This window comes from Camponotus vicinus, unplaced genomic scaffold (genome assembly GCF_025532165.1).
Source record: "Camponotus vicinus isolate PSW18456_S1 unplaced genomic scaffold, iyCamVici1.0 SCAF_12, whole genome shotgun sequence".
NCBI lineage: Eukaryota > Metazoa > Arthropoda > Insecta > Hymenoptera > Formicidae > Camponotus > Camponotus vicinus.
Window position 1 is genome coordinate 13,982,968 of NW_028141948.1, and position 12,644 is coordinate 13,995,611.

At 43.0% G+C, this 12,644-nt stretch overlaps 1 protein-coding gene across 9 annotated transcripts in view; it reads left to right on the forward strand.

Moving 5' to 3' along the window:
- Window positions 1–12,644, forward strand: part of LOC145963447 (uncharacterized) — a 443,557-nt gene that overhangs the window by 333,202 nt on the left and 97,711 nt on the right. For 4 of the 9 annotated variants that reach the window (XM_083085411.1, XM_083085412.1, XM_083085410.1 and 1 more), the window contains 2 exons: window positions 1,588–1,764; window positions 1,834–2,867. The exons of 3 other annotated variants lie outside the window; for them this stretch is intronic. In XM_083085411.1, coding sequence (XP_082941537.1) covers window positions 1,588–1,764; window positions 1,834–1,929 — 273 coding nt within the window. In that variant the 3' untranslated portion in view covers window positions 1,930–2,867. Of the gene's footprint in view, window positions 1–1,587; window positions 2,868–11,424; window positions 11,847–12,644 lie in introns of those variants that run through there. 2 more of the 9 variants (XR_014436171.1, XR_014436167.1) reach the window with 2 other exon arrangements.

Below are 12,644 nucleotides of genomic sequence, written 5' to 3' on the forward strand. Positions count from 1 at the left end.
AATATATTTTAAGTGTATTTGTTATATAAAATTTCCTATTTTGATAAAATATACATTCGCTCAAAGCGATAAAGAAATAACTTTATCAGATAGCGTAAATGTAAAGACCGCTGAAAAATTAGATATTACAATTAGGAATAAAAAGTTTGCGAAAATTGATGCAATATAACATTTGCTAATGATACAAGCAAGTCGGTGACAATATTTCGTTGCACTTGTGGTTTAACATCTAACTTCTAGCTTTTAAACTTATTGAGGCATATCTTTCCTACTTCTCTCTTTCTCTCTCGTTCGGTACAATTTACCATCGTAAATGTCACGAGGCTTCTCGAGGAAATTGAAAAAAAGCTGGGTGGCTCGCTTCTTTTACGAGGCGTCAAACGTTTCACCTCGTTAAAAGCTGGCAGCCCGTGCCGGCATCGGCATTAAGTAATGCAATACGCTTCGTCGGCGAAAAAAAGACGAAGGAGATAGTGGAGAAAAAGAAGAGAAAATGCGGTCTGTGAGGCAGGAAAAGCTGGTGGAACTTTCCGTAATTAATACGTTAAACTTTTTTCGCGCGCCGGATCTCACGCGCTCGTCCGTCCATTGAATGTCAATGATCGAAATCGCTTTTTGATATAATTCTCTTCTCACCGACAGCCGTTAAAGACGTGAACGAGAACTCGTTATATCAAACGCGAAGTTACCGCGATCTGTCAAACGCGTTGACATATTTCGAATATTCTGTTTAGCCAAGATTGCAACGCCTTAATTGCAAAACGCGTTTCTTTCGTTGATTAGCGACGGTTCATTATGTCGGTAATTACCAGCTTGTGTAATGCATTTAAGTGTTTCCTCGGCGGAATTAGCATGCTAACTAACTCCATCCCTCGCCCTTTACTCGTCACAGTTCGAGTTCGGCGCTTCCGTTGCTCTCTCTTCTCCCTTTTCCCTCTCTTCCTCCGACGAAACTGAATCGCAGGTGGCAAACGTCGCAAATTGCGACACATTTACCTCACGAGGGAATGTTCAAATATCATAAATACACGAAGAAAATATTATAGTAAGAATTACAATGCAATTTTTGTAATCGTGAAGCATATATATAGAGAAATCATATAATATATTTTCGATAATATTATAATATTATATAATAGTATTATATTATAATTCGATAATATTATAATATTATATAATAGTATTGTATAAAGCAACTTTGTGTAATTATTCGAATATTATTATTTAATATATAAAGAAATGCATAATTTTTATAATTTTTATAGTAATCTTAATGTCGTTATATATTCCACCTTTACAATAAATATTGTCAAAGAAAATCTATTTTACATGTAATTTGTAAAATTTTCTCCGTGTGGAGTAGAATAATTTCTAGTACATCATTTATAATACATTAAGTATAATTGAATAACTTTGTATATATGAATGTTGAATTTATTATGCAATTAGTATCGTATCATATATTTGATTTATTCATTCCTCATCAAATTCATTTGCGAAACTTGACATTTAGAAAAAAATAAGATTTCCTCTTCTTTCTTCTACCAGAAAAATATATATATTTAACATTATTGTTAATTTGAACAGATTCTGGATAATGTCTCGGTTATATCCCGATACATCGATGTTCGTTGGAGTGGAAGAGGATGCGTAGTCGGGCGCGATAGGTGCAAACAAGAAACGAGTACCTATTCCTCCTCCTTTTCCGTGCCGGCCAGACCAGGTTGGATCAGACCGAATGCTATGGAGAGTGTGCAGAGAAAGGTATCGCGCACACTGCGCTATAGATGGAACATACACAGTAGCTAGTCGATGTGATTGGCTTTGTGCCAGGGGCCTCTAACGACGCTTTCGAAAGGAGGAGAATCCTACTTGGTCCTCTCCAACGACGACGAGCCTCCAAAGATACTCGGGACCAGAGCTTGGTGACGCAATGTTGCCGCAATCACATTTTGGCACGCCTCCGTCTAACCTATACCCCCAGGCAGGGTGTCTTCGATACCTTGCACCGTGTTGAATTCGACCGGTATCGACCGTGCGGAACTTGAACGGTCATCTAACGGACAACCCGAGCGAACCGACCGAGAGAGGCGTCCGCTACTGTGCAAATTCGCGACTGACTACGGTCGACTGCGCCTACTTGCTCGTCTCTCGCTTCTCAGTTTTCTGATATTCCTACTAAATCGACTGTACACGTAATATCACGTCAGTTGAATTTTAACATAGATGTGCAGCGAAATGATTTAATTTTATCATCGAGAAAATCGCGAGACTGAGAAAATCAAGTCGTTACAATGCGCTGGAGTATCCTTTTGAACAACGAAATTACATACGTGTCCCATCATCTAGCGCACTAACTGTTGAGCTCGCAATAATATACGAATAATAAATCTGTCGTGTACAAACAGTGCAACTACTTTATTATGTCCGCTTTAAATCTTTGCTCGCTGTGTATTATACGCAAGTGTCCAGTAGTTCGCATATATTCTATGCCATTGACAGGGATATCGATCCAGCCGTTGTTGTCACTTCTATGCTAATAGGATATATACCAGCAATGCGGATATTCATGCCAGTAACAGAAAGTGGATACATTACGTAGAAGAGATATACACGTATAATAAGTATTACATTCAGAACATTTTTGCGCGACAAACAAAGCATTAGTTATTGTTTTTCTCGCAATGACACACGTGGAGAAAATTTTCAGTATTTATAGAAGAGAAATCTCGTTGAATCACCAATACTATTTTTGTATCGCTCGCGGCAGAAATTTCCAGATTCTTTCTTTAAATACGAAGACGAGATACGTGGCGCCGTCGAATAAAGTGCCGTAAAATAAAGGAATACCTCCATGGGGTGATTCGGTAGGCGCGGCGCGAGTTTCAGTGGCTGCGGATGGAGAGTGGTTGTATCTAATTTAAATTCCCGACATAAAAAGCTTGCAGAACGCGAACGATGGTCGGGATAGCGTGGATCGCGGCCAAGCCACGTGCGGCTGCGAGATTCATTCCGCTTTACATGGCCGGTCTGTAGCCATCCACTTCTCCGCATCTCTCCGAAATTTCCTCTCGCTGCCTTCTGTCTCTTCCTCTCTTTCCCTCTCTCTCTCTCTCTCTCTCTTTATCTCTTCTATCTTCATCCTTGTGTTTCTCTGTCTCTCTCTCTCTCTCTCTCTCTCTCTCTCTCTTTCTTTCTCTCTCTCCTTCTCTCTGCTACCGAGATCTCATCTCCACGCAACCCATTCCGCGCCTCGAGCCAAGGTATGACCGGCAGCCTAATGCTGTAGAGGGTTTCCCTCGGGAAACAGAATTATCTAGCAACGGAGATATTCAGCGTCTTCGAAACGAGATATTTAGCAGAAGACAAAGAATTTCATATTGATCTCAGAGTAAGAAAGATGAAAATTAGAAAAACTCGCTCTTTTATAATCGTATACTTTTCAATAATTATTATTAATATATATTAAAAACGGGGCATTATTAATATTTTATATCACACATTTTATATATATTTCTCAAACACAAAGGCAACAATTTTAAACTGCACGAGATAGCTGAAAATCGTACGTATAATACTTGTTTAGGTTTAATTATTTAGAAAGCAAAGGTTACGATCTTTACAAAGCTTTTGATCTTCACTCGTTGAGGATATACGAACGATTCAAATAGAATCGATAGAAAGATAAAATTGAAAATCTACTTTCATTTAGAAATAGCATAGGTCTATTCCCGCAACTTTTCAGGATCTTACAGAGAAAAGACATCCAAAGGTTCTAGAGTGGAATCTTTCGGTCTGTGTGTCTTTTCGTTTCTAAAGCAGCCCCGACGTCGTTCTAACTCGAAGTTCTCCGCCCATTACGATAGCAAAAGAAACCTTTTCCCTTTCTTTTCGTACGATTTCCACCTACTTCAAAGGACATCCATTAAAGGAAGTTGGCTATAATCTCTCTGGCACTGTTCTCAAAATCAAATCAGCAAACCCGTAGAGCTAGTTCGTCGTAAAAAAGTACTCAAATGTGCTCAACAGACTTTTCTTGAAATAGCATGATAAATGATAGATAATGCATAATCTATAAATGTTCCTTTTTCGTGAAATTTACGAAGAACGAGTGCACATAAAAGAGAAATTAATGAAAAACAGCATATTAAAAAATATGTATTATTATTAAAGAGACGACCAATATATTCTCGTATATTCAGAAACCGCATATTTTGTAATCACTGCAAAAATTGTAAAAATATGCCATGCCGTATTTTCTAATGCAGATATATTCATCTTCCACCATTAACGCGAGGTGTTTCGTGTTAAGGTGTCCTCTGAAGCTCCAGTTTCGGAAAATAAAAAAAAATGCCGAATATATGAATAGTACGTTACGTTGTACTCTCCCTGATATTCAAATTACCTCGACGTAAATCTGGTAGGGTTGATAATTATCGCGTGACGTTTTTTTTTTCGGAGGACGCTGCGCGCAAAGTATCATGCATAATTCTTTTCATTTGCCAAAAACGTAGGCCGGATAATTCACTGTCGCTGTTACACGTAACCGATAGTGGGGAATCAGAATTTTGGATCAGCATTATGCGCAATTGAGATATATCAGTTCGCATCGCGCACCCCCATATTTTGCGACGATCAACGCGATCGAAACGGCGCTAACAATGACCGAAATGATGCTGCGCGCAAATCCTCTCTTCCCCCTTCCCCCCTCCTCCCTTGCCCCTTCTCTCGCGAATCGCCAATGCCATCGATTCTACTAGCGTTACTAGTATTTCCGATAATTCTCGATGCATGCACGTGCGACGCATTTACACCGCTCGTAAAGCCGAATTATGCCCGTCAAATATTAACACGATTCTAGCATCAGAGATCGCGCGATCCTCTCATTTGAAGATCGCGATATATTCGAGAGCAAATATCGAATATTAATAGAGACTATCAATTATCATATGGTCTACTTTCTGGGAAATTTCTGGGCTCTTTTGCTCTCACTTATTGATACATTAATGACCGTTTCATATCATCTACTATTCGATGTAGTATTCTTATATATGAATATGTGACGTAATAAGTCATATTTTTGTACTTGAATTCATTAGAGACTATCTAAATATTCATTTTGTAAATTCGATACGAATTCCGACACGATACGAGAAGTCCGACACCGTCCCTCTAACATTTTTGGTCGCTACACGAATGTTTCTTGTATTTAATCTCATATATGTAAATAGCAAGCGAGAATGGAGCATGTATATTAATGAATGCAAAGACGAGTGTGCTTTACTTGTCCGTCGGGACGCCTCGGCAAGGGTAATATACGTCAGGAGCGGAAGCGCCTGAATTAGTTACAAATTCGGGCGTAGTAAACGATCCAGCGCTTATAGGACGAGAGCCTCGTGAGCTTTGGAAATTCTCGCCGCGGATAGAGCGAACGGCACGATGGCGTTGGTAGGTAGGTTTACCGCGATAAATCACACGGCGCGGCGCACCGTACAAAAGGGCTCCGACGAAAGGGTTGCCGCCATAAACGTATAAAGTAATTACGCGCCGTATCCGCGTGGCACAGTGTTGACCGGCCATTCGCGACGATCCGCCTAAATTTCGCGACCCGATGTGGCGTCGATCGCCGATACGAAGCGCACGACGAACAAGCCAAATGTGATTTTCATCCCCGCGAAACCGAAGCACCACCGCGACAGGAATTACATTTCATCGCGTGCATTATCGGAACGTATATTCTACATGAAACGCTCGCTCGAAAGCGCGGTCATCGTTTTTGTCATCGTGGTTTTCATTCAAATTAAGCCATCTTTCTCTAGTTTTTTGAGAGGAAGAGAAATGTATTCTTTTTAAGTCTTTAAAATAATAGAAATATATACAAGCTGCAAATAATTAATTTCATTACATAATTGGTATCTATTTTATTCAGTCTATTTTATCCAATTACGTTGTGAATACATTATTTTATTATTATTTTAAAAGTCTGTTCATGTGTTAAAAGATTGAACATTTATTTTGATTATAATATTTAACTATTACTTTAATTTATTATGGATTATAGTACGTTAGGGGGACTGTGTTTCGAGAATTCAATAAATTTTTTGTTTTTTTTTTCTTTCTCTTTTATTTCCATTATTTTCTTTTTCGTACTCTTTTTCGTACAAACATGTATTACGTCTGTCAAAACACTCGCTGTTGCCGGAAAAAAATGTCGGCATTTCCGCTCCAGTCTTTCCGGTCAAGAGGTGCCTGCTAACTTCCCCATGAAAAGAGTCTGAATTTATATACCTATAAATTTCTTGGTATACGGCTCGCTCATAGTAAGTTGGAAGTTAAGACAACAAGAAAGATCGTAGCTGCTCTCAATGAAATTAATAGTTCGTGATAAACAAAACTTATACGAATGAATCATGGTTTATATAGATAAATTTGTTATCGAAGACAATTAATCGTTGCAATTTTGAAATTACATATATTTTAACAAATTATATATATTTTAACATGATGAAATTTTTCAATAGCTTAATGTCTACTTAATTTAAGAAATATATCGCGCACGTACGAGGCAGCGTTTTCCTATTAAGAAAGTTCTTCATTAAGAAAGCGTCGGACGGCTTCTTACCAGAATTGTTCTTCCATCCTTCGTTACGGGCGGAGATTGATGATCGCGAAAAAGCGTTTAAGCAGAAAAAGTCCGCGGCCGCCGAAAAGAGGGGAGAGCTTTCCCATTCGCGGTCCGTTAAATCGAGCGAAAAAATAAGAATACCTACCCGATAGCCATCTCGGTCTAAGGGGGAAACGAGATGGGCCACCATATGGGCTTGTTCGCGAAACGATATATTATGTATGCGGAATAAATGGAATAGAGAAGAGCCTCGAGTGGTGAGTCCTTCGAAACCAATAGAGCAAGCTAACGATCCCTGCCATCATACCGATATTACATCCGGTTCGCGCACGACTTTTGTCGCCACTCGCGCGATAGATAAGCTCTCGGACGGAAGACGTAGCGGGCCGGATAAATCCTCGAGACTTCCGGCGAAACTTGCTCGCGGGGCGAAGAAGAGGTTCGTAGACGCATCGACGAGCGCCCCGGAAGTCTGCACACGGCGCTTAACGTGAGGTAACGGCCCGCGAGAGCGGAGTATTCCTAAATTTTTCTCGGGCATCCTTTATTGCGTATTCCCTCTGTAGATCCTCGTATCTCGTGAGTTCCGTGCTCTCTCGCGTACCGATCCTGAAAACGAAATTTGCGACGGGTCGACGAGCGTCATCGAGCGGCATCGAACTGCGAGGGCAGACCCATCAAGAATTTCAACTTGAATGAAAAATGAACAATAATAACGTACAATAGGCGTGATACGTTCGATGCCGCGGGTTAACGCGGTATGAAAATAACAGCGCCCCGCGGGTGAAAAATATTTTTATACGAATTTTATATGAAAAACGAGCAATAGCTTTCGGATAAAGCGAAATAATACGACGTAAAATTGAATTTTGCCATGGGAAAATAACGGGACCGGTTGAAACGAAATATTTTACAATTATCTTGCCAGCGCGCGCGTGTAAACGTCGAATGCGCCAAAACACAGTCATTTTCCACGATTCTCCGGCGAACGTGTAAAACAATCGAATCGACGAACAACATTTTTTATAACGATGATACACGGCCCAAGCGAAACATTTTTGTGCGCCGTTGCCATAAACGTACCGCTTCGCGATTAAAACAGCGCGCCCTCGACAAATCTGTGTGCGTGCTTCGTGCAGTGTTTTTCCCCGCGATACTCTCGAGCATTCTTTTTTTTTACCCGATTATTTTGCGCTCCGCGAAACGGCTTTTCATAGAATTGCAGTCCTTGTTGGACTTGGTGCATCGACTGTACCGACGAAGTAGTAACGGCTTGCGCTAAGTATCTCGGCATACACAGCATCCCTTCCTACCGCGTCGTTGCCCGAGCATCACCGAGAAGCCGTCCCCCTCGTTGTTCCATCGTGAAACTCCGCAGAGCGAAATCGCACGCCAGGCGGCCGAATGTATTTCTCGGAGGGCTTAATGCTGGTGAAAGTGGAGATACGGCACAATGGAGACACGAGGACACCGAGAAGATAGAGAAGAGCTCGAGCGCGAACGTCTGCGTGCGGGAATACAGACGAAAGATACAGGCAAGGGCCAGAGGAAAGGAGATTGAGAGGGATAACAGAGGAGGAACGCACACTTGTGCGTGCCAATACACTAACGCTCGACAGACACGTCGATTCGTTTGCACGTAGACGATCGTTCGCGGGAAGAGGGAGAGACTCTTCGCGACGACGACATCGTGAAACTCGTTATCAGAAGCGCCCTAGACTCATGGTCCACTATCTTCGACTCGCGCGCCTCCTCCGAATATCGCCCGGTGAAACTTCCGTTCCTTCCACTTTTCGATTTATTAGATTTCACAACAGACTAGAGAGCGTGATAGAACGAAAACAGAGAAGGATGGCGGCAAGAAGAAAGGAAAAGGTAAGAGGAGGCGGCAGGAAGCCAAGAGAAGCGCTGGCTGCAGAATCTCTTTGGCTCTCTTCTCTTCCTCGGCACTAGCAGTTTTTTTTTTCGTTCGATCCTGCAAAGTTTTCCTGGCAGGTATCCTGCCCAGGGATTCTGCCGGGGCTCTTGCCGCCGTGACTCGTCCGCAACAGTCCGGTATCATATCTATCTACCGCTTCGTTGCTTTGTCTTCCGCAGGCCCTCTCTTACGTACACTTGGATTGTAGCCTCTCTCTTCGAACTTGTTTCCGACATCGTCCTGTCCTCCTCTAGCCGCTGCATACCGCTGTTTACGCGATGACGGTGGCGGTGGTGGCGGCAACGAAGACGACGGCAGCAGCAGCTGGTGGCGGCGCGTTCCCGAGTTCCAAACTTCGAAGCTCTAACGAAATCTCGGGCAAGGTGAATATTTTATGCGTAAATCAAATCCCGAGTATACGAGAGGATCCGTGGCACGGTGCGGCTAAATTCAATAGTAGCGTAGGGCGTTCTTCATGGTTGTACATGCCGTTCTCTTCTGCATCTCTTATCTCTCTTCGACGTAGGATATCTTCCCTCTCTCTTTCCCCATCTCTCTCTTATTTTAGCGTTCGTCTCTCTTCTTTCTCGTATACACTCAATATCCCACACCTAGAAGTCTAGCCCTTACCGGAGATATTTTCCATCGTGGGTATCTATCGACTATTGAATTTCTGTCGCGCGCGCTGCAACGACACGCGCGTTATCGAGCCTATTTGCATCGCTGGATTCAATACCGCGCAACCACTCAACGTCCCGTTCGTTTTGAGGCACTCTCGTGCGAATGTGCGGCATTATTTCGAGAAATCAAGCGAGACGACGCGCAATTATTCGCGATGCGACGTGGGAGTCAGGATTCTTGAAATTTAAGAGATCGCAGCGCGCGAAATGTAATAACGAGGTGTGCATATATGTGTGTACATGTCTATGTGTATGTATGTGTGGGAGCGTCTTATTCCAATATGAAATATTCGCTCGTACGAGGGGAAGAAGAGCCGGATTCCGTTCACATCTTGAGAAACGGAATTCTCCTTCGTAAGACGCCTACAGCCACAATACAGCAATAAAACTTTCTGTCTCTTTCTCCACCGTCAGACTTTTCTGGTACTAGGTTAAGGGAAAAACGCGGTTCCCTCTGCGACTGAGCGACCCCATGACCAGGCACTCGGTCAACATAACGCTCTGCAGAACAATCAAATATTCAGCAGCGCTCCTGTGTCAGACGTTTAACCGTGGATGCCGTCTTTATTTATTTGTTTGCGACGAGTCGTTTTCACCGCTGAACGGGACACCGAGCGTCTACACTACGTGTAGATATGCGTGAAGGGATGACAAAACGGCAAAAGGAAAAAGAAAGGGATATTTTTTTCTTATCGCCCGGGAACACCGCCAACGCAGCCTTTCATCCAGATACGATTCTGACCCAAAAAGTCAAGTATTAAATTAATAAATTACAAGACCTCTCTTCCTATCTCCATCTCTCTCGTTCTCTTGGCTTCCGTCCGAATAGCACGGTTTACGTGATCCTGGCATTTGACTCACGCATGCTTCATCCGAGCGTCTCAGACAATTTACGTCAAAGAGAACCGTTTCTCAGAATCGTTCAAATGTTTCATCTCATTGGTACCGCTCTACGTATTTCATCACTTTTGGAAATTGCTCCGACGCGCCACGAAAATACATATGTACATCCCACGTCGAAAACAAAATCGAATCTTTCTACTCCAATATTCCACATAAACATTTTAAATTGCATTCGAATGCATGTGTAAAATTTCGCGAAACAACCAAGCTTAACGTTTAAACGATCCACGTCTGTCAAATTCTAGAAATATTCAAAACGAAAATAGCTAACTTTATTGGCATTTTGATTCTTAACTCTTTAATGAGATCGAGCGAAATTTCCCGACATTTTTTAACGAGCCAAATGAAAAGGAAACAGTAATTAACGTTTAAATACGGAGCGGCGGCGGAGAATAGCATTTCGTTTGCCGCGTTGAATATTCGCTACGCGCAGCCCGCTCGCTCTGGTTGCGGTATTCATATATACGGCGCCGGGGATGAAAACGCCGAATGAAAATTAGATATCCCGAAATATAGCGATGACGGCGGCAGCGGAGACCGATTGTGAGCGAAACCCGTGCGAACGTGGTAAAGTATCACAATGACGCGGCAGGGATGCATTTACCGGTGCTCTCGCCGGTGCTTTGACGACAGTCGCCAGATAGCTCTTTCATCCGGTAATTAGCCAGAGAGCTCGAGGAGTTATCACGTGACGCGATCGTGGCTGTGCCCCACGTGCGGGGCGGCTCGTCTACCTGCCTCCGTTCCAAACGCGCAGGATGGAGCGACGCCGACGAGCGAGGGAGGAGGGGATGGTGGCAGGCTCCCTCCCTGCCGACCTCAGTCCTTAATTAATTAACGCTGCGTCGAATAATAATTATCGAAATGAAAGATGATATCGGGCGGGCTTATTTATTGGTATATCGAGCTAACGTATAATCCTACCTCTCTTACGAGCCACAGCATGGCAGCCACGGTCTCTCTGTGTTGTGCGAGCGTACTACATGCCTCTCGGCTCTCTATGTCATCGACCGATATCTAAACGCGACTCCCCTAATTGATTTGTAAATTAATTTGCCCGAGCGATCTCGTGTATTTACGGCCTTTAATTACGGCTCGTTCAGTGCTCTCCCATAGTTCTACCAACGCGTACAAAGTAAAATCGCGATGATGATTCCTCGAAGCGATTGTTCACGTTATTGAGAATAACTTGTGACTTTTATCTAGCTTGACTCGTTCTTTCGTTCATTTCGCGTGTGCAGCATATCCTTCCATCACCGCTATTTCACTCACATATACGTTTTATTGTTTTATTCAAGTGCCTCTCGTCAGTGACGAGCTTGCAGTGGCAGCTCGAAAGGCGTCCAAGACAAATTGCATTCTGCGAGGATTCAATCTAGTCGTGGGAATGTTCAAAGTCGAAGAGGATCGCGCGGACGCGTTGGTACGTTTTGAGAGAAATAAAAGCAGCGGCAAGCGTTTTGATGCGACCAGAGAGATAAAAGGGAAGGAAACGGCCGTTGGAGAGCGCGATCCTGGATGAAGGGCAGGTCGATTCCCAGACTCGTTAGGCCGGCACAAACCGCAAACGCCGGGCCTGTTCTACCACACCGAAATGGGATGTGTGTGTGTGTGTGTCCTCTCCCCCTCTTTGCGAATTTCCTCGATATTAAAGCCCGAGCAGTGGAATTGCGACGATTGGTGGCGTGCGGCGATCTGCTTGGTGCCTGGATTCCCGATAATTATGTGCCAATTAAATTTAACGACTGTCCATTATTCCGATCTACGAATGCTCGTGTATCCCTGCTCCCTCCTTTCCGCGTTTCCCTCCCCCTCCTTCCTCTCCCTTTTCCCTCTGATACCGATTTCACTGTCCCTTCGGTCATACAGCTGCGCGACCAAATCGGCAACAACTATCATTCGGCTCGCAATCCAATTACTTTTTAATATTATCGGGGCGCGTCTGGAATCGAGCTGCCTTTGCGGAAACGTCGCGCGACCACATTGTAAAACTACGAAGAACTCCCGCCGGCAAATAAATGCTTCCGGGCTAGCTGCGTCTCTTTCTCACATACGTCGTTGTCAGGAGCCATTTGCTCACCACGGCTCTCGCCATCGCTATCAAATAGAATAAAGTGCCAGCGGCCAGTTCCGAGGGAAATTGGAAGTTTGGAACGTAATTTGCTACGATCGATCGCATAATTCGAAGAAAATGGGGAGGAAGCACAATAAATATTTTTGTCGCATATCGCATTTTATCGTATCTCATTTTTTTATTTTTAACTTGTTCAAAACATTTTTAGAAACTTTAGGTTTTATATCTCGCGTTATCTTTTTAATTATAATTGTAATCATTAGTATATTATCTTTTGTATTACTATAAAGATTGCGTCACGTGTCACGTAGAGATGTCGACTAGCATTCACGTTAAAGCATCCAATTTCATGCTGTCTACTCGTGTAATTGTTTTAAAAAGTATGTCTCTCTTTGCTATGTCCCGCTTTTCGGTACATCTTTGTTAAGAATTCAAACGTTTCAA